The sequence below is a fragment of the Fukomys damarensis genome, unplaced genomic scaffold (genome assembly GCF_012274545.1).
Source record: "Fukomys damarensis isolate Sample0158 unplaced genomic scaffold, DMR_v1.0_HiC HiC_scaffold_14, whole genome shotgun sequence".
NCBI lineage: Eukaryota > Metazoa > Chordata > Mammalia > Rodentia > Bathyergidae > Fukomys > Fukomys damarensis.
Window position 1 is genome coordinate 78,546,372 of NW_022900926.1, and position 23,894 is coordinate 78,570,265.

Consider the following 23,894-nt stretch of genomic DNA (forward strand, 5'->3'; position numbering starts at 1 on the left):
ATATGCTCCTAAATCCTAAACAGTTTTAGGCAAGAGAAGAACATAAACATACTTTTGTTTTTGAATGAAATAAGACACTTGACTTAGCACTAACTAGAGATAGTGGATTAGAAGGAAATATCACAGCGAAGTGTTATTCCATTTCACAGTAAGGATGGACAAAATGAGGCAACTTTCAAAATTATACTCAATAAGCCATGGGGGAATGAGAAATGATCTAAACATGACTATTAAATTTTTGACTTGAGATACTTACTGAACTGTTTTGCCATGTACTGACAGAGGAAACTCCTCAGAAGAAAGAGATTGAAAAATATAAATGGTTAATTCAATTCAAACACAATGTGTTTGATATGCTTGGGAGATACTTAACAAGAAACTATAGCAAACAGTTAGATATATATTGGTGTGAAACTCTGGACTGAATTTAGAAAGGTGAAATTTCACTATGAAGATGGTAATAAAGTCTTGAGAGGACAACTGTGCCCAGGGAATGTGAGCAGAGGGAAAAGCTCAGGGTGTGATCTGAGTTTCACCAAGAGTTACAGTATTACAGTGAAATTAGCATATTTGTGAATATGTAAAATTTGAAAGGGTTATACGAAGAAAAATTATATTGACTATAATCATAATTTTAGTTTACTATGACACACACTAAACATTAAAAACCAATTAAGACATAAGGAAAACAACAAAAAAATGGTATGCTTGAATAAGACCATAGTCTCATACGGGAAAAATAGAAGGTAAACAAGTAAGTTTGAATTGAGAAGAATACAATAAGTAAATAACTGAACATCATATTAGTAGTCTCAATTCAATACTAAAAGTTACTTTAGAGAAATAAATGTCAAATAATGCCCATTTACTCTTTCTTTATTTGGTGTACCTTCATACTTTATGCCACGCATCTAAATTATTATTTTTGAACCATCATTTTGAGCTCTACAGTTTTCTTGAAAATACACATAGATGGGAGATTTCTTTGAAAAGGAAGAAATTCTAGAAAAATTAAAGTTTTAATTGTATTTGAAGACCAAAAATGAAATTAAAAGAATATTAATTATGTGTGACAAATATGCACATAATGGAAAATGTGATCTAAAATTCCTGTGTTCTGACTAAATCACACATAATCTACTTATTCAGTTTTATGGTGAATATACATTATATTAATCTCTGCATGCTTCTTTCCAGTTTACTAAGCCATAAACACCTTGATTTCCCACAGTCACCTCACTCAAAACTATGTGGTTTTCCTGGACCTGACACCACATCACAGGCTCTTGCTTGAGTGAGTATACGCTCCAGACTATCTGATGAGACCCCTTTCCCTAGCTTGATAATTAGTTCAAGATTCAATTTGCAAACTAGGACAGGCCAGTGCAAGGAGTGGAATCTTTTATGAATTGCTAGTGTAAAGGTGATTTATTTCTGCCTGGATAGTTAATCTAGTACTGCTGGAGGCAACTGTTGTCACCACATGTAGAGAGGCATATGACTACCAACAAAATAAACCTAAGAAAGCAAAGACTAAATTGTGATGAAAAGTCAGAGACCAAATCCTGATACCCTAGGCTGAACCTACCCATGATTATTTTGCTATCTAGACTTTACAAACATGCAAATAAACAAATACGTTATCATCTTTGCTAATCAACTTATGATAGGATTCTGATAGCTACTGCTATATCAATAGCAACTAACATAAAGTTCATGGTTTTATTACTATTCACACTTAATAGTTGTACAAATTACTTGGATCAACTGTGATATTACTCTATACGCATATGAGATATGAACAAAATGCAGTGAATATTTACATTTAAAAAATAATTACAGTAAAAACTACATTGCCATTAGCCCCACTCATAACATTTACTTCAAAATCACTTAAAGCATCATTCTTGCAATTTTTGGAATCAGTTCTGGAAGTCCTCTTTTGTGAGTGTCTTTACAAGGTGGAAACAAATAATCTATAAATGCTGCTGCATGGCACCAAAGAAAAGGCAGACTCATGAGAACTTAGCTCATCCACATTACTCACCAGATTTGGCACTATGTGACTTCTGGCTCTTCCTCAAATTCAAAACGACAATGGAAAATACACATTTTGAATCAATGTATGACCTCAGAGCAGCCAGAAGAGCACAACTAAAGACACTCAGGATTTTGAGAACTGCTTTAGAAGAATGATGGGCCAAGTGTGATGAATAACCAAGAGGCTGGCTTTTTGAGGGGGGAATTAATGGCAATGTGTTTTACTGTAATACACTTTTAATTAAATCATGCATGTTGTTTTTCAATCATACATCACATATTATACATTGATCAGACCCATCTACTCTTCTGCCATTACTTTCCACTCCTCCCTCCAATTCCCTGACTCCGTTCTCTTTGCTTGGAAACTCCTCTTCTATTTTATGATGTATGTTTTCTTTTAAATTTTCATATATGTGAGAATATAAATAGTAGTTGTATTTTTGCTTCTTGATTATTTCATTTAATATGATGTCTTCCAATCTCATCCATTTTTCTGGATATGATGAGATTTCTTTTTTCTTTGTGGCTCAATAGTATTTCATTTAAATATATATACTTGGATGTGGAATAGCTGGGTTATATTGCATTTCTATTCTTAGTTTTTTAAGGAAACTCCTTGCTGTTTTCTACATTGGCTGTATAATTTACATTACCACCAATCATGTTTAAAGATTCTTTTATCTCCAGATCCTAAACAGCATTCATTTTTGTTTTTACTCTATTCTAACTAGAGTGTAGCATTATCTCATTGTGGTTTAGATTTTGTATTGGGGCTTTGATATTGACACTGATAGGGAAAACTTTTATAAATAGCAAAAACCTATAAAGTGTTACAGTGTAAAATGGCTTCTGCTGTCTCTAACAGCAGTTTGTTTTGTTTAGCTCAAAAGTAATAGGCACGGAAGGCACTAATTGCTGAATGGAGCATTTGGTCTGACCCTGAGATAAGTCAAGGTCTTGAGCTCTGATGAGACTTGAGCCATCTGAGAATAAAACCGTCTAAATGAAAGAACTCATTACTAACATTTGCTCCCCTGACCCTGAACACCCCCTTCCTATGGGCTAGAATAGATAACTAGGAGAATCTTTTTTCCCCCCATCGTTGAGTTTATTGGTACACTTTAGGCATACAGTACAGTTACATTCATTATTGGGATCTTGTACCTTTACATGACAGGTCTTGGTTCTCATTTTTTCCCCTTGCCCCTGCCCTCCCTTCATCCCCTCCAACCCTCCCCATTGACAAACAGTTTATTCCCATTTTTCCATTTTCTCCTATTTTTTTCTTTTCCCTTATTCCCTTTCCCCTACCCTTCCCACTTTCCCTACATCTTTAGCCCTTTTCTTTCTATTTCACGTTAATTACCCCCATTAGGATCTTGTGTACTATTATAGTTTTTCAGACCAGAGAAACTATTTGGTATTTACACGTGTAACTTATTTTTTTCACTTAGGAGTATATCCTCAATTGTAAGTGATTGCATCTCCCTTTTCTTAGTTTCCCATTCTTCCTTTGTTCTAAAACTTAGACTGACATCTAGCTTTAACAATCATAGTATGTATCCATTTACCCTTGAATACATACATATTGAGGATATACTCCTAAGTGAAATAAATAAGTCACACGTGTAAATATCAAATAGTTTCTCTGGTGTGAAAAACTATACTAGTACATAAGATCCTAATGAGATAACTGACAATGTGAAATAGGAAGAAAAGGGCTAAAGGTGTATGGAAAGTGGGAAGGGTAGGGGAAAGGGAATAAGGGAAAAGAAAAAAATAGGAGAAAATGGAAAAATGGGAATAAACTGTTTGTCAATGGGGAGGGTTGGAGGGGATGAAGGGAGGGCAGGGGCAAGGGGAAAAAATGAGAATCAAGACCTGTCATGTAAAGGTACAAGGTCCCAATAATGAATGTAACTGTACTGTATACCTAAAGTGTACCAATAAACTCAATGAGGGAAAAAAAAAAAAAGATTCCCCTAGTTATCTATTCTAGCCTGTAGGAAGCAAATGTTAGCAATGGGTTTTGGGCTGGGGCTGGAGATTTAGCTCAGTGGATCCACCACCTGCCTTGCAAACTAGGGGAATCTTAAAGACAAACTCCCCAGCTGCAAGGAACTGTTACATCTGGGTTGAAAAGATTAACTATTTTGTGACCGTGATTTGAACTGTGAGAATGAAATGTAACCACCCAAATGAAGTAAAGGCTGTAAAACCCTATAACTCAGTGCATTGTCGATCCACGCACAGCTTATGTGCGATCAACCCTTAACAATAAGTAAATTTATTATTTTACTTCCATTCTGCTGCCTCTCTGTGTGTCACTTACTGATCCCTTCCGTAACAACACTACTGGACATGTTTATTGGCTATTTTTATTTCATGACAAGAGTATTCAAATCCTTATCCCATTTTTACATTAGATCATTTGGTTTTGTGTTGTTTTTGAATTCTTTATATTCCTGTTATTAATCATATCAGATGAATAGCTTCTCATATTCTTTAGGTTGTGTCTTTGTGTCTTTCCTCCATTGATTGTTTTCTTTGTTATGCAGATGATTTTTAACTTGATGTAAACCTACTTATCAATTGCTGCTTTTGTTTCCTCTGCATTGGGAATTTTATGCAGAAAATCATTGTACTAAAATTTTATATTGTCCTCTAGTAGTTGCAGAGTTTCTGGTCTTGTATTAAGATCTCTGATTTCTTTGGGATAAATTTTTCTACAAGATCAAAGATAAAAGTTAAATTTCAATTCTGTACATGTAGACATCCAACTTTTCTAGCACTATTTTTTTTAAAGAAAAGATTGTCCTTTATTCAATGTATTGCTTCTAACATCTTTGTTGAGAATCAGTTGGTTGTAGTTTAATGAAATTATTTTTGTGCCTTCTACTCTACCCCATTGGTCTATGGATCTGCTTTTAGGTCAGTACTACTATGCTGTTTTTGTAACAATGTATATTATGAAATCAAGTATTGTGACACCTACAGAATTATTATTTTTGTTCACAATTGCTTTGTTCTTCTGTATGAATTTTAGGGTGGGTTTCTTTTTTCTAGTTCTATGAGGAATATCATCAGTATTTTACTGGAATTCACATTGAATTGGTGTATCACTTTGCGTAGTAGGGACATTTTAACATTAATCTTCCAATCCACAAACAAGGAAAGTTTTTTAACCTTTTGATCTCTTCCTTGACTGCTTTCTTCGCTGATTTATAATTTTCATTATTGATGTTTTACTTCCTTACTTAAGTTTATTCATAGGTGGCTTTTTGTTTGTTGGCTGGTTTGGTTTGGTTTGGGATTCTGTGACTATTGATTTCATGATTTCTTTCTCAGTAAGTTTGTTATTAAGGTACAGAAAAGCTAGTGAATTCTATAGTTTAAGTTTGTATTCTGACACTTTACTAAATTTTATTATTAGTGCTCTTGGTGGAATTTTTATGTCTTCTTCCTATGTATGGAACCATCTTCTGCAAATAGGGGATAACATGATTCCTCTTTTTTATTTTATGCATTTTATCTTTTCTCTTGCCTAAATGCTCTGAATAAAATTTCTAGTACTGTATTGAATAAGAACAGAGAGAGTGAACACTCTAGTCTTGTTTTTGACTTTAGAAGAAATCTTTTCAGTCTTTCCTCATTCAATATGAAGCTGGCTATGGTTTTCTTGTGCATAGCCTTCATTACGATAAGGCATAACCTTTGTACACTAAATTTGTTAAGATATACAAAGTTGAGATATGTGAATTTTATCAAATGGTTTTCTGTATCTACTGAGATAATTATAGTTATATAATTCATTTATATGTTAATTCATGTATATCTCTGATTCTATTTATTTGATACATTTATTGACTTGTGTATGTTGAATTATCTTTGTATTGAAATAAAAACGATTTGATTACATTGTATATTTTGGTAGGTATTTGACTTGCTAGTATTTTGTTGGGGATTTTTGCACCTTATATTCATCAAGAATATTGGTCTATTTTTTGTTGTGTGCTTGCCAGGATTTGGTAACAGGCAATTGTGGCCTCACAGAAAACGTTTTGAAGGGTTCTTTTAAATTCCTAAGAAAGATTTGAGAAGCACTGTTGTTGGTTCTTCTTTAAAGTTTGTTAGTTCATTAACAAACAGCAGTGAATTTCATTTTAGGGGTGTTTTGTCTCCTTTGTTAGATTGATTCCTAGATATTTCACTTTTTTGGATGTTATTATGAGTGGAATTATTTCTTTAATTTCTGTCTCAGTGAGTCTGTTATTTGTGTACAAGAAGGCCATTGATTCTTGAAGGGAGGGCAGGGATGTGGGGAAAAATACAAGAACCAAGATATATCATGTAAAAAGTACAAGATCCCAATGATAAATGTAACTGTACTGTTTGCTTTAAATGTACCAATAAACTTAATGGAAAAAAAATCAGCAATGAATACATCCAGTCCTTTATAGAAAGAGTTTTAATATTAATTAAATTTCATTCCTTCTTACTGGTCTCTACAGATATCATATATATTTATATAATTATGTCCATTTTTTCTAGATTTAAAAATTTTCAAGTAATATCTAATGATTCTGTGAACTTCTGTGCTATTAGTTGTACTGCCTCCTTATTCATCTAATTTTGGGTATGATTTTTCTCTTACATTCCTTAGACCCCAGAATGCATCATTAGGCTTTTTATTTCAGATCTACTTTTTAATAGATCTGAAATAAACTCATTACTAAACTTCCCCTTAGTATTGCCTTTGCTGTATTCCACAGACTTTGGTATATTCTGTTTCATTTTCATTTGTTTCAAGGAAATTTTAAATTTTCCTCTGACTTCTTTAATGACTCACTGTTCAAAAGTGTGTTGTTAATCTCAACATATTTATATAAATTCTAAAGTTTTTTCCTGCTATTGAATTCTAGCTTAATTTCATTGTTTTCGGAAAAATTATAGGCTGTAATTTCAATCTTTTGGAAAGTGTTAATATTTTTGAGCATAGGATGTGCTCTCTTGTAGAACAGGTTCTATATGCTGATGAAAAAAAAAATGTGTGTATCCTGCAGCTATGGAGGAAATGTTCTGTAAATACCTGTTAAGTCCATTTAACCTAAAGTGTAGTTTTAACTCTGATCTTTCTTGGTTAATTTTTGGTTCAGGTGATCCATCCATTGCTGTGAGTGGAGTTCTCAGTCTCCCTACTATTACTGTATTGTAGACTATTTTCTACTTAACCACTAATAGTGTTTCTTTACAAAGTTGGGGACTACAATATTAGGTACACACTTATTTACAGTCATTATGTCTTCTTGATGAATTGATTCCATGATCATTAAACAGTGACTTTCATTTTCTCTTGATACTGATTTTTGTCCCAAATTCTATTCTGTCAGATATAAATCTAGTTATTCTTCCTTGTTTTGGGATTCTATTTGCTTGGAATATGACTTTCTATTATCTCATGTTCAGTCTGTGTATGCCTTAAATGGTGAGTTGAGTTTCCTGTAGGTAAAACTCTCAGCTGAAATGATTGTAAAAGTGAGCAAGACAGCATGTAGTCAGCACTGGTCAAAATATCTCCCTTGATTTTTTAGCTCTGTGAGCTACTAGTGGGATCACAGCTTACTCAAGTCTGCCATGTCTTATGGGCAGGTCAGCAGTGAAATCTCAGAGTTTATTCTGTGACTCACAAGCTACAAGTGTCTCTGTGTAGTAAGAACTCTGTGGGCAAACACTCTCAGTTCTGGCACCTGTGTGAAACCACCGGTGAGTACCCGTGCCCTGGGTCTCAGAGTGCCAGTTTGTCATCTTATGGGTAGTGCTCCTCACTTCCTTCTGAATTGCAACATCTGTCTCTCACAAGACAGCCTTTTCAGTGGGCTTATGTCAGAGTCTACTAAGAAACATCTGGTTTGTGAGAGAGGTACCTGATGAGTCACTGCAGGGGATGTCTTTGGGGGTCCCAGAGATGGGAATATACAGGTGTTTCTGATCCCCTAGGTCAGTCTAAACCCAGACAAGAGCCCACTTTTCACCATGATTCCTGGCTACAATACCCTAGGGCTTTGCTAGGAGATGAAATGAGTTTCATCTCCAAAGCCAGACTATTAGATACACACATTTTAGGCCTCTGGTTTATTTCAGTAGTAAGCCAACAACAGCCACAAAACTTTCTAGCAGCTAGGATTGTCAGTACCTGTGCTGATGGTTTGGTGGGACTCTTTCTCCTTTAGTGCTGTGGTTTCAAAGCTGTTTCTATCCAGGTTTTGGAACTAGGGTAGCAGGAGATGAGATATTTTGTGCCTCCTCCTATACTAGTCACCCAAGTGTCTCAATTTTAAAAGATTTCTATTTTCTACTATCAAATTACAATGTTCTACATACACTCACCTCAATATACAGCCAAATAACTGTTGCTTTAATTATTTGTGGACGTTATGAATGCTGGATCACTTTATGTAGCCATTGTGCTAATCACCTCAGATTTAAAATTTTACATTTGATCTAAATATATATAATATATAAATATATATATATAACATATATACACACACCCATATATTCCAGTATTTCTTCATCTTCTATTGGATTTGACAAAGCTAAAATGTAAATGATCACTTTAAGCAGAACCCCTGAGAAATAAATGACCAAGAGTAGAATTTCGGTTGTCCTTTAACAAACTGCAAATCAATAAAAGAAATAGTCTCAATATTTTTAAAAGTAATCATTCTCTTTGTATTGTTATTCTATTTCTACACATATCCTAATTTCTCCCTATGTTTCCACATATTCAGATATCCTCAGTCTGTCTTTCTGAGACACAAAGAAACTTTCTTGCTTTAATCATTAGAATGAACTAATAAAACATTTTGAAAATGCTGTGCAAATTGCCTGCAGTCGTAATTCTATTCATAAGAATTTTTATTTCACAATTCTTTTCACAGGAAAATTCTTATTAAATTTTTGCATTGCTATAGTAGTAATAGTTATATGCCTAATATAATAAAAATTATTGAAATAAACATGACAAGACATAAAATCAAATATGAGGTGATGTTCAACAGATGATAATTTATTTTAGGAACTTGACAGCATCATCTGAGAAATTCTGAAATAATATTATATTAATTATAATATAATTATAATATTATAATAAATAATAGTTAAATATGTTTGTATGTTTTTGCTCAGTTGAGTAAAGAAAAGTTTACCCTGGTTCAATATGCTTAATATTCTTTTTTTATGTGCAATATCTTAATCTATGATTTTCTTATACAGATATAATTATCTTGTTTCTATTCCAAAAATAAATATCCTATCAGCATAGCAAATTTTTATCATGTATATAGAGTCTGCATTACTCACTTTTTCTATTGATTAGGAAGTAAATATAAGCATAGAAAAGAAATTTTGGGGGGAATGACATCATAATTTGCACATTAAAACTAATTTTCTAAGTTAATAAACTTAAATAAAAGTGAATTTAAGACAGACATCTTTCTCTAGTAGGATTAGACACTCATATTTAGTGACAAAGTAATATCTACTTTAAATAATAATAATGATAAAAATCTATTTGAAATATACCTCTGCTTTGTTATAACTCATAAGCATTAAAAAGAAGGAAAATGTTAATAATCTATTTTATGTAAGAAATAGTAAGGTAAGCAACTTACATGATCAATTAGTTCACGAACCATTCCATTCCATTGTCCATTGGCATCATCCTGAGCTCCATATTTCCCATCCTCCACAAGTCTAATTTCATATGTAAAGCCAAGAATTGTTGATAACTCTCTGAGGAGATCAATGCAATAGCCCTCAAATCGGTCATTCCCATAGAGGGGTTTGTCAGACTTCTTAAACAAGACATAAGGTTCTTCCTAGAAATATCAAATATGAAGGGAGAAATGTCAATTGAATATGAAATAGCAAAAAAGCTTTTTAAAGAAAATTTTGTATTAATCTAGATTAAAAGAGATACTGCTTACTTGCTTACTTAGTGAATAAACTTCATAATAAAATATTTCATTAGTACATAATAAAATATATACTATATAAAATATATTATCTAATATCATGTAACATCCATCAAACGTATTAGAATATATAATAAATAATATGATATAATATGCTATATAATACATAATTCCAAAATATTCCCATTTGATTCAGCAATTCAATCAATATCTGGGGGACTCTTTCAATGGAATCTCTGGATAAACAGAGCCAAAATATTAATTGCCTAATTTGTCTACTATGTGCTAAGAATTGAAGTGGGAATGTTTCATAGACATTATCACATTTTGTACTAAAATCCATGAAAACTGCAACAATTACATTGAATAACAAGAGAAGAAACAGTAGCTACTTCAAAATAAAAAGTAACTAACATTTATCAAATACCTATGCATTTATCCATCATCATTTTATACATCAGCCCCCTCTGCTCTATAAAAGAAAAGCTCTTGGGGCCGGGGATTTAGCTCAGTGGTTTGGTGGCCTGCCTTGCAAGCACAAGGACCCGAGTTCAATCCCCGGTACCAAAATATAAATAAATAAATAAATGAAATAAAATAAAATAAAAACTCTTGAGCCATGAAGTTCGTGATATTGAAAAGGAACCATTATAAATGCCTAAACAAATAGCACATAAAACTCAGATATTAAACGGTATAAAACAGAATAGTTCAAGAAAGTAGAGAACAGTTTCAAGACACTTGAAAAGAGAAGATGGGATGAAATTGGGTAATACTATATATATATGGAAGCCTTTTCTGAGGAGGCAAGAGATAAGGTAGACCATAATAGTGAGAGTTTAGCCATTTGAAAATCCTAGGAAAGAACATATCACATCAAGGACACAGCATAAAAAAAATGCTTTCTGAAGCAATCTGGGACATCTTCTTTGTGTGTGTGTTTAGTTATGCTATTGTAGCAGCCCTGGTGTCCTGAGTCAATTCAAAACATTCATCTTTCATAGTCATTTGCCTTTGCCAGCAGTTGCACAGTGCCAGATTTGGAGACTGAGGTCGATGCAGGACACACCATTATATGTCTGCTTTTCCATTGGCTGAAATTCAGTAGTAGCATTCACAGTATTTTTGATCATATCTCACAAAGAAACTCAAAAAGAGGACTTCCAGAACTGTTTCAGAGAAAGTCAGAAATGATGAGATAAGTGTAGTCAGGGAAGCCAGAGTATTTTGAAAATGACTAATGGCAATGTGTGATTTTTACAGTGATTAATTTTGTTTAATTTAAACACTGACCTTATATTTTGATCACACCACATTTGTGGAGTTAACTCTACCAACATCATACTTTAGCTTTTGTTGGTTAATTACAAATAATTTATTGTTAAAAATGAATGAATGGCTTTTTATTTAAAAGGCACAAAGCTTGACAAATTACAAAGTTTCATGGGTTAGGCAAGAAATACTATAAACATTTTCCAAGCACTTAAAGTTTGGCAGGCCTCACTCTGAATGCTTTTTCATCAATTAATTAACTTATTCCTCCTAATAACTATGTGGAATCAACACTATTATTTCCATTTTACGATGAAGAAACTGAAAGAAAAAGTGTTAAATGTTTCTTGGCCAAGATCAATAGCCAGTATAAGTCCAGGTTCTCAGTCTGATGGCCCACTTACCACCACAGTACTCTTCGCCAATTTAATGATTTTGAGTGATCATTTGCAAACTTTATATGATCACATACAATTCCATGTCACCATTATATAAATGCATGCATGGTTTATGGTATTATGATTTTTTTAACCACCTAAAATTAGCCACTAGACACATAAATTGCTTACTAACTGAATAATGCAATTAAGGCAATATCACACAAGAGAATAAAAGTAACTATATAATCCAGAAAATTTATTTTCTGCATGACCCCCTATCTTCTTACTAAATAAGAACATGTCTTTTAAAGATAAAAGTACTTTAGCCAGGGATTTAGCTCAGTAGTGCCATGCCTCCTTGCAAGCACAAGATCCTGAGTTTGAACCCCACTACAAAAACAAAATGATAAAAGTATTTTAAGAATTTGTAAAAAGCATATGTCAAGCCTATCAGATTCAGGGAACAATATATGAATAAGTATTTTTTCTATTCAAATTATTAAGTTATTCAAATTTCTATTCAAATTATTAAAACATCATTGTCTCTAAAATATTTATGGCACAAAAATATTTATGGTATATTTTCATATAAATAAGCTTTAAAATGGAAAATGTGCAATAAAAATTAACAATTACTTAAGAGTATGAGAAGTTATTTTAAGGGTACATGAATTTCCAGCAATGAAATTACAGCAAAATATTTTTCAATGACATTATGTTATTTAAAACTTATTAATCCAACTTTTCCAAGTAGGCTTCCCACCTTTTAACTTGATTTTTTTTATATAAAAGCTAATTAGAAAACTTCTTTAATAGGCAAATAAATTTGCTGATTCTGTAAGACTAAGGCACCTACTTTGATATATGTTTTAAATAGTTTTGAAAATCAGAGGTAAAATATATGTAGTCTAAGTACCTCTTTTTAGTATTTATGGATCTCCACAAAGGCAAGTATTACTTTTCTCATATTTAATGCTGATAAGACACAGGCTTCCAATTGTGATTCCTATCTTCAGCTACACTATGTCACAAGATAGTTTTATATCAACTTATGACTCTTCTTTAAACTCTCTTTCTCTGTTTCATATGGCACAAGGATAAATAATAACCTCATGTAAGAAAAAGAAAAATGGTACCAGAAGCAATTACTCTATCACAGACTGTGTTCAATGAATAATATGATAAAACTCTCCCAGGCAACTTTACTGATTTCTCATGCAGTCTTAAATCTGTACATCAGCATTTGCTAGAGGTAAAGGCACTTCATTTTACTGGCATTTATAATAAGAATTTTTCAGCATTGCCACCATCAACCACAGTTTTAGGGACCCCACCTATAACTCATGTATTTTTATCTGCATTAGAGTTGAGAGTTGGCACAGACTAAACCTAAAACAAAGTTCTGGAAAGGTGAAATGTGCTTTGAGATTGAGAGGTGTGAGATGTTTTATTTAAAATATAATAAAACTTTTAATATTTTTAAAGATTGTAAGTTGTATATCCCTCAGCACTTATCTGGTGCTCAATTGCCTGCTTTCATTTGTAATTCCTTTGCTACCCTTGTCTTTCATATACTATTCAAATCAAAGGGACATGCGAGGCAAATTAAGTTTAATGTGAGATATAATATATAATGTGATATATATGTATCCATATATATAGATATATCTATATAGATATCTATATAGATATATACACTAACTGATATGACTAAACTATTTAATGTTATTGATACAAACATATGATGAACTACCACGCTGCTCCAGCAGTCCTTCAGAGGACAGGCCATCTGAGAAACAATAATATAAAATATCTCAGTGTAGTGATGAATCTGAAATTCTTATGTATTATATGTTATCCAGTATTGCTTGTCCACATCGCTTCATTAATGACCACAAGTAGAATATTTCTACAAAGCACATTTTGAAAAACAATTCAGGTCCTGTTTTACAGAATTCTGAAGAATCACAGAACATATGCTGCAACCCTCAAATCCCTTATTTGGGAAAATAAAAAGAGACATTCAAGTAACCCTAGTCTGGTTCTGAATTTATTCATATGACAAATTGCCTCTTAAAATCTGTGTCCACCAATGAAGACTGATTTGAACATGACTATCAAAAAATGTACAGAGTATTAATACATCCTTTAACTTTTACTCAATAAAAATATGCCAACAAAACATGACTAAACAAACTTTTTTAAAGAGAAATATTATACCTGTTGGCCAAATGAAAAATATGGAATGGTTATAATAATAACAAAATAAAGTTAGAGGAACTAACACTGAGCTGTTTTGCTTTTCCAAGAATCATTCATTTCCTTCTATCTTCTGAGCCTTATGTCCACAGTCTCTGTGTCTAATCATTGGCCTTACCCCGAAAGCCATAACTCATAAAGAAAACAGGGAAACTCCATTTTGAAAGAGTGTGCAAGTGAAGGTAGGCACCAGAGAATGGACAGTTGTTTGCAAGCGGAAGGCTGATGAATGGGCAGCATGGCGGTACAGCAAGGAAGTTGCTGAAGGCACAGGAGATGGAAGGTGAAAAAACATTGCCTTACACAGCAGAACTGAGGAGATGGAAGTACAGCAAGGAAGTTGCTGAAGGCACAGGAGATGGAAGGTGAAAAAACATTGCCTTACACAGCAGAACTGAGGAGATGGAACAAAACGGAATCTCCAGACTTCCCACCTCTCATACTTCACCTGAATTTTTCGGTTTCCTTTTTGTCTATACTTCCTCCATTCAAGCACTAAGGCTAAATGTTGAAAATTCTACTTCATCAGACAGAATAAGTCAGAAATGATGAGTTACCTTTCTTAGCATTCTTTTTAGCCTTGTTTAATGTAATTATTTCATTTAAGGCAACTAACAATCTAATTGCACCAAATTTTTGTGAGTTAGTTTAATTTGATTTTACATAAAAGATGTTCTTGAGTCACAAAAAAAATCAAGAAATCTTAATAATGTTGATGAAGAAATGAAAGCACAATATGGGGGATATTCAGTGAAAATAATTTTTCTACAAGAAATAAATTATCAACTCACTGAAACTATGTGACCATGGCCTATCCACACACATAATAAGCAACACTTCCAGATGGATTCAGACATATAATTTATGATGTGATCAGTGAAAGGAAAACCAATTTACAATTATAAAAATGATCCATAATATTAATATGCCATAAATAGGCGTGCTTATAGATTTTAACCATCTAGGCCAGTATGGAACAGTGGCATAAATATAATGGAAATTCTAAAGATGATCAATATATTACCATCTCCTTCTAATTTTTACAATTCAAATGTGAACTAGGAAGAAAGGGGCTAAAGGTATAGGGGAAGTGGGAAGGGTAGGGGAAGAAATAAGGGAAAAGAAAAAATATGAGAAAATGAGAAAAATGGAAAACGTTTTTGTAAGTAGGGAAGGTGAAGGGGGTGAAGGGAGGGCACGGGTATGGGGAAAAAATGAGAACCAAGACCTGTCATGTAAAGGTAAAAGATCCTAATGATGAATGTAACTGTACTGTATACCTAAAAAGTACCAATAAACTCAATGAGAAAAAAAATTTATCTGAAGTTTAACAAGATGCATGTAGATATCTACATCACATAACCTATGCTTAAATGTAAGTATAAAATATTTTAATGTTCATCCATGAATCAAGAAATCCACCCATCCACGTATTAAAAAATCAAATATTTTTATGTAAACTCTCTATAGAGATTTATAAGACAGATGTCAGAAAATTTCCCCTTAAAGATAACTAAATATTGAGGGCTGGGGATTTAGCTCAGTGATGCCACCACCCGCCTTGCAAGCACAAGGATTTAGAGTTCAAGCCCCAGTACCAAAAAAAAAAAAAAAGACAACTAAATAATTTTGGCTTTATGGGCAATACAGTCATGACTACTCAACTCTATCTTTGTGTAGTGAAAATAACCACAGAAACAAAGAGTAAGCTGACAAGAAAGGGTAAGAAGCATTTTATAAATAACTGGAATCTAATAAAATCATAAAACAAATAGGGAGTATTTTTTGAAAAGAAAAACGTCACAGTTTTGGTAAATTTTTGGTAAGAACTACCATTGAATAATTGAAAGGATTTAGGAATTAGTGATGTTCGTATAACGTTGTGAGTATTTGAAAAGTCACTGCATTATGTACTTTAAACTGATTTAAATGATGATATTATGTGAGTTTTTGCTTAATAGGAAACAAAATATGTATTTATAACTATGACATTAATTTGCCACTGTCAAGAAAAATACATATACCATCTGTTTCCTCCAATTGCTCTGGTACAATATATATGTATATGTGTACATATATATGCAATCCTCTCATAATGAGTGCAAACACTGAACATAATTTAAAGAAAATCTTTGCATGCTATGGTAAAATCCAGGCCTATTTAAAAGTACTAAATGCTTAAGGATGTAATCACTAGTGCTTATAGATAATTATATTTATTCTATTAATTTGATCAGATAAACCACTATTAATAAAACTTATAATTATTCCAACTCTAGCCCATTTACAAGATGTATAGTACTTCTGGAAGGCATCTTCCACTACTGTTCTTATTTTATTCAAGTGTGAGAGGAAATAATCATCTTTCCTTAATTCTGTCTATATTTCTCTCATCTTCGTGCCTTACACTTGCTTTTTCTCAGCACTGAAAGTTCAGTGGGTAATAATATAAATAAAACAATTATTCCTCTAGGCACAGAATTGTGAGAACTATCGTGTGGCTTAATAACTTTCAATAAGAAAATTAATATATATAGATATAGTTCTCTAATCTCTTAATTCGTTTCATTTTCTTCAAAGAACATACATTGTCTTTTAATTTTCAAATTATCATCACATAAACCTGCTTTTATTTTCTCCTTGATTACCCCTATAATAAAAAATGAAGTCATATTAGTGTCTAGCTAATAAAAGCATTCATTCAATATTCAAAATCATGTAGCAGATATCCAAAATTCCAGGTGTTGTTCAATGTCATGAAGATAAATAGACTAATAATAATAAGATATGATATCTGTGCTTAAGGAACATAACAGTCTACTGAGACATAGAAATAAACAGGTAAGAGCAATGTAGTCATAAGGAAATCATTTCCAAATTTGGCTCTCAGTCCTGACTATACACTAAAATGTTTAAAATGACAATTTGTTTCACAATAAATATAAATACAAATAAGATTAAAATACTGAAGCTTAGAATCCATCCCTAGAGAGTCTGATCAAATATATCAAGGAGGTTTTTCTAGTATCATTATTTAAAAAAAAAAATCTTCCTACATGATTTTAAAATGCAATTCGGGGTGTGGGGGGTGTTAGCTCCATGGTTCTGCCACCTGCTTTGCAAGCACAAGGTCCCAAGTTCGATCCCTGGTACCAAAAAATGAATGAATGAATGAATGAATGAATGGGGCACCTTCGTGGGCTTGTCACCTAGGAAGCTGCACAGAACCCAACACTTCAGAGGGCACAAAGTTAGACTTTATGTTCTGCTGGTCCCCTTTAAAAGTCTTAATATTGTTTTCATTCAGTAAACTGAATTTCATTTTGCAATGGGGACAGAAAAAAAAAAAATCTGGTCTCATGTGCAGTTAGGGAAGTGAATTACTAAGCTTAAAAGCGAAGTATATGAAAATGTTTTCCGGGGAGTCAATGATTCATAGATACTGGAGAGTTTATGTGCTTCTGAAGGACAAGTGAAAAAACAGTGCAAAGTATAAAAAGACAGGGGATACAAGTCCATGAGGGTCTAAAGTAGGTAAGACTATTCCTAGAAACTTTGAAAAAAAATCTATCTAGATGTAATTACTCATTAGGCTAAATATCACTCTGAATTCACATCCTACTTAGAGTGGCCAGTGTCTTTGCTGAGATCATTTGTGTCTATGTATCACCAATTTTGGTGTAAGAAGCAAGGTGGAAAATGCTTCTTCAATATTCTCTCTGTTGTGTTTTCTTACTATTTAAACAGGCATGGGCAAATTTATTTGCAGTGCTGAAGATTAAACCCTAGTGCTTAGCATTTTCTGGGAAAGTGTTCTGTCACTCAGCCATATCACCAGGTCTGGCATTGGATAAATATGAATGTATGTTAGAGAGAGATGCAGGAAACCCAAAAAGGAAAATGTGGTTTGCCAGATGATTGGAACGTGGCATTTTCAATCACTAAAGTTTTATTTTGTTCTGTTTTAAATGCATTGCAGTAGTTTGAGTTTGATAGATCTCTGGTTTTAGAGAAGAGAAAATAGTGTTGACCACCTTCTGGTTCTATTATATATCCCTGCAAAAAAGTGGGAGTGCACTGAAAATAGATTCAGATACAAAACAAACTGATTACTAAGTGGCCTCCTAACCTCATGCCATCAAATGTTATGAGACACTGTCGAAGTTCAATATGTGTGTAAAACAACATGTAGTTCAATAAGAATTACCCATCAATAATCAATACTAATTAGCATATAATCTCTAAAAGTTCTTTTTCCATAATTAATTTTGAATTAACTGACAGCTACTGTCATGGGTCATGAATAAAATATTTTAAAAGTTTATTGAGCTCCTATCATCTGAAAGAAAATACTATAGGACAGTGTTACTTCTCTCAAATACCTTCTTGGCTAGTTGAGGATAGTAATTTCAAACAGAAAACCAAATGTAAACCAATAATACCAGTCTCCAGGAAATAAATTATACAAATTAGAAAGCATTATGCACCAAAGAAAGAAAAGTAAAAATCTTTTGAGTTTCTGATAGACTATTCTAGAGTAAATTCTATCAGAGAAAAGGAATGAAGAATAATTATAAATTTGATAAATGAAGAAAAGTGAGTGTTTTCAAGCAATAGAAATAAATTGACAAAGGGTACAGAAAATATTCACTGGTTTGTGACCTGAAGAGGAGGAATAATGGGTTATAAAACATATTTGTTAATGAGTATATTAGAAAACCCAAGGAGATAACATAAGAACATCATTTATTATATTTAACATTTTAGATTACATTATATCCATTAAATTCCACCATTTACTGATAAATGTTTTGGCAGAAAACTATGCTACAAATTTTATGAAATTTTATCTTCAATACAAAGTAATTTCAAGGTACATATTATTTTTTACCCCTTTTTAAAGTTATGGCAAGCTACTCAGTAAAACAACTAATAGTGGCAAGCTCAGAGCCCAAGTCTAGATTTTCTGATTTCTTTTTTGAGCTAGATAATCAATTCAGATATCAAATATCATCTAATTGTAGAAAAGATCAGCATCATTGGTGAGGTAGGTAGCTCATGAATTTGAATAAGTTTTTTTTTCATAAATACTGCTAAAAACTTTAAAGATTCTATAGTATAACATAGTATTTTCTACAGCATATTAGTCTGGGAAAATATGTGGCAAGTTTTATTTTTAAAATATTGTGCATTTAAAAATATTTTGAAATTGAAAATATAACAACTCTGAAATATCCTTCACATGCAATATTAAACACTCACTGATTAAGAATCTAATGAACTTTGCTTTTCCTAGTGTTTCTAAAATCTACTTAGCCACAAAATGTGTCTTTCTGACACAGTTATTAGAACTCTAGTACATACTCTGAAATTCTCATGTAGCCAGTAATTACCATGAAAAGCTATTGCTTTGGCCATTGATAGTACATGCTGTTATGAAAATACCATTTTTTTCTGGTAAAGGTAAGAGAACATTTTATTTGCTAAAAGCTATAAATTCAGAACACTGAATACAAATTTAGAATTTTTAATAACACAAATCTATAGTATATGTAAATAAATATTTTTATGGTCTTTAATTCTAATTACATTTGCTTGAAACGTATAGTTTTTTTATATAATGTGTAGCGTTTTCTAAGCAGCTCTGTGGTAAAAGTACTTTTGCTTTCATTGTGAGATGAAGTGTTTAAAAAATATTCATTTGTTTGCCCAAAATAGATTTACTTTCATGAGGTAGTAAAAAGAAATGTATGATATTTTTTGTTTACTTTAAATTAATTAAACATAGAAATGAAGCACAAATACTTCAAAACGTAAAATTTAGAGAATTTAAATTAAGCATATTTATTCTTGTTTAGCCATCTAATTAATGACACCACTTGAACATTATAGGAAGCAAATCTAATAAAATAATTGACTGATATATAGTTCAAGACATAGAGACTGCACGTTATTAGCAACTTAGTGAGACCTTGTCTCAAAGTTTAAAAAACTGAAAAGAAGGCAATCATTCTGGATTCATAGGCAAAAGTTCTTTATTCTGGTGATTCCAGAAAAGCAAAAATAGATCAGTTGGTCCACTGCAGTAAGAGGCCTGTTCCTATCGTTTTAAATCACCATGGTGGAGTTATTTGGAGTGAGGATATAGTCTGTCATTGAGTACCTGATAAATCTCAAATAAAGAGAAGCAATTAGGAATCCACGTCAAGTAATCAGGTAGTACTTGACACAGAGATCAGCACCTGAGACTGAGATATCTATCAAAGAATGAAGTTAGATGGGAAATACCTCATAATTCAGGACTTGCTTGGTCTTCCATGTCTTGTGGCTGTCATTTTATAAGTACCACTTCCCACTCGAAGGGACTTTTGTATCTGGCTCAAAGGACAGTGTAGATAATCTTTGACTTATGGATGGCTTGCTTATGATTTTTTTAAATATAAAAATGTGAAAGCAATATGCATTCTGTAGGAGTTTTCCTTCAAATTTTGACTTTTGATCTTTTCCTACTGCAGCAATGTAAGGTTTGCAATGTATACGCTGTACTCACTAATTACGTTCTCTTGTGATGCTGTGAAGTAGAAGCCAACCATGGCTCCCAATAAGCCACACAATGGGAAAAGAAAACAACACAAACTCTACAGTGCACTATGTTGCTACGTTTTGAAGTTCAGGGTCTCAATGCATTTAGGATATTTTCAGTTTACAAAGGAATTTATCAAGACATAATCGCCTGATAACTAAGACAGAATATGTATTTTTTTCTATCCCAGACTCTTTGTCTTCCTTAGACACCTTGGGCTTATATTTTCTCATCAAAGAAAATGGAATATAGTAAGTATTAGGACAGAATCAACAAAAGTAGTGCCAGAAAAAGAAAGAAATATGCATTGATGTAAGTACACTGAAAACACACACATCTTCTCTGAATAAACAGTTGCATCAATATGTATGATGTCAAATACTGTCATTTTGATATTTCCAAGTCTCAGCACACTGAGCTCTGGAACTAGATGCCCAACTGCCACTTAGTTAAATATAACACAAGAAAATTAAATACAACATCTTCAAAGTTAAACTTTTGTTGTATTGCCCTAGTTCTAATTTCATTAGCTTAACTCCCTTCCAACCATGTTTACCAGAAAGTAAGTCTTCACAGCCTTTAAGTTCTTAGTCCTGGATTTATAAACTATGTATTTCTTTTTTCCCCCACGTATTTTGCAGATCCAATTCCCTTCTGTCTCTTCTGATTTCACCACAGTTCAGACCTCATCAGCTGTCACTCTTGCAATATTCTCTTGTCTGTTCTCATCAAATCCTAGCTCATGAACTAAAATTCCATCTTTAATACTAAGAACAATTTTTAAAAATCCTAACTTGGTCATGTTAACATACTTAAAGTCCTTCAAAATTGCCTTATCATGTGTATCATAAAAGACAAATTCCTTCACGAACCCAGAAAGTTAAGCCTCCTGCTTTGCTGTTTCCTGCCTGTTCATGCCCACCCAACACCTCTCCCCCAGATTTTCTGCCCTCATTTACTGTTATTCATGTATTCTGAACTCTTTCACACATCTGTTCCTTCCATCGTACCTTCCCCACTGACTGACACTCCTTATGTTCCTTCATCCTAAGATTCTCCTATTCCTAAATCAAATGTTGCTCAAGAAAAGCAGGTACGATTGTTGTGCTCCTAACTCCCTACTAAAGTAGTCTGAGGCTACAAGCAAAGACAAAAGCCTCACAATAGCAAAAGTAAGACTAGTAGCCTACTGAACAATTGCAAGCATGGAATCCAGAGTTGTATATAGTAGGTGAAATGTAACAGCAAGGCTGTGGGCAGTGTTGTAAAAACACTGAGATGAAGTCATGGAAATGGTATCAAAACAAAGTTTCATTCTCCTTAGGAACTAAGGCAAGTTGTGAACCATTCTGAGAAAATAAATTGTAACAGCAGAGTGAAAAGAGGGTTGATCATAGATTCGGATTCACGAAGAAAAATGGACACATGGGATGGGAAAGCTGAAGGCCAAAATTCATTCAGGCTGAGTTCCTGTTGCAGTGTAAGTGGTGACACTGCCCTGACACTAACAATGTGTAGCACTGACAGAGCTGAGGGGCTACCCAGCTTAACTGTATGGATGGACTCCGTGACACTTTCTAAATTATTACATTTATAAGGTTAACTGTTATGGATGTATGGAGAAAATACTCTTTTCTCGCCTGTATTGATACACTCATTAATTTAGCACCTGCTGACAAAATACAGGTGAACAGAAGAAAATCATGCAAATTTATTTATCATAAGTTTTATAAATTTGTGTTTTTGCTTGTTTGCTTGCTTAGGTTTGATGAAGACTAGACAACAATGAAGAAATATGATTGGAAGACAAAAGAGTTGCGTTAGTTTTCTCTCATTGCTGAGACAAAATAGTTGACATCCAAAGTTAAAGGGAAAGGGTTTATTTAGCTGATAGCCTGCAGAGGTTTCAGTCCGCAACTGGCTGGCTCCAAGGCAGAGTGGCACACGAGAGAGGGGAGTCACAGAGGAGAAACAGTTCATGGTCCCCACATGGTAGTAAAAGCAACAAGGGAAATTTAAAAGTCTTTCTTTTATTTTATCAAGACTATGATGCCAAACCATTTAGTGTATGGATTTAGTAATCACACGCCCTTAATCCCAGCATCACACACTGTAGATTCAGCCACCTCTGAAAAGTCCCACCTCATTTTCATGGGGCACTTGGCAAAGGGACAACACTTCAAGGCAGAGGAAGACAGCAAAAGCAAGCAAGGGGATTTAGCAGTGTCTTTCTGCTCCTTTTGTTTTATTCAAACTACTTAGGGCGGGTAGCACTCCCACCCTTAATCCTACTGCCCTTGAGCCTAGCATTACAACATGAAACAATCACACACTTTAAATTCAGCCACCTTTGAAAAAGCCACCTATGATGTGAGGCTTTCAGGGGACATCTAAACACAAGTCATAACAACAGTATAATTAAATAGTAATAAATTAGGGAGAAGTTAACAAGTACTGCGTGTTCAGAGTTTCCCTACATCTTTAGAGGTTAAGATGCCCCTTCCCTCCAGGTACAGAAAGGTATTTCTCAAATGAAAGTTTTAAACTTGTTTCAGAGCAAAAGGTCAGAAGGTCAAAGAGTGACTTTCCTAGGTTTCCCCAATATTTGGGTGCCATATGTTAAAATAATGTATCCTGAACTCCATCATGAACTTCACTCATGATTGGGAAAAACTGTCATTAAACATATGACCACAGGAACCCCAGAAGGCATGGTCCCTTAGAGGGGATTTAAAAAATATTTTGCTCTTCTCCCTCAAAAAAGTCCTTCCTCACTGGGCATGGTAGTGCAAGCCTGTAATGCCAGCACTCCAGAGGGTGAGGCAGGAGGATTGCTGTGAGTTCAAGACCAGCCTGGGCAAAATAGTGAGTTCCAGATGAGTCTCAACTATATAGTGGGACCCTGTCTCAAAAAAACAAACAAACAAACAGAAGTCCTTCCTCAAATGTCCATAATTTGTACCAAAGAGAAGTTAGATAAGTTCTTAAACTCATTTCTAGGTAACACTCTTCTGTCTTGCCTTGTCTATAGCAAAAAAACTGAAGGAGAAATTGAGGTCAAGGGTCTCTGGATTTAGAAAGATTAAGTATGATGCTAAAATCAGAATCTTAAAATTTGCATTACTCAAAATTAACTTACCCAGATTCTTTTCTCTTCTCTCATTTTTCTAGCTATATTGAAGCAAAATTGACAAAAATTGCATATATTTAACATATACACAGTAATTTTTTTTCTTGTACCAGGTATTGAACTTGGGACCTTGAGCTTGTAGGGCAGGTGGTGGAACCACTGAGCTAAATCCCTGGCCCTCACAGTGATGTTCTGATGTTAAGTATACATTATTAAATAATTATCATCACCATTTAAATATATATATATAT

The 23,894-nt window shown here is 33.3% G+C and overlaps 1 protein-coding gene across 14 annotated transcripts in view; it reads right to left on the minus strand.

Annotated features, from left to right (window-relative positions):
- Grik2 (glutamate ionotropic receptor kainate type subunit 2) overlaps positions 1-23,894 on the minus strand; it is a 657,782-nt gene that overhangs the window by 192,529 nt on the left and 441,359 nt on the right. For all 14 annotated transcript variants that reach the window (XM_033763462.1, XM_010607179.2, XM_010607177.2 and 11 more), the window contains one exon: positions 9,717-9,923. In XM_033763462.1, the coding sequence (XP_033619353.1) occupies positions 9,717-9,923 (207 nt within the window). The remainder of the gene's footprint in view (positions 1-9,716; positions 9,924-23,894) is intronic.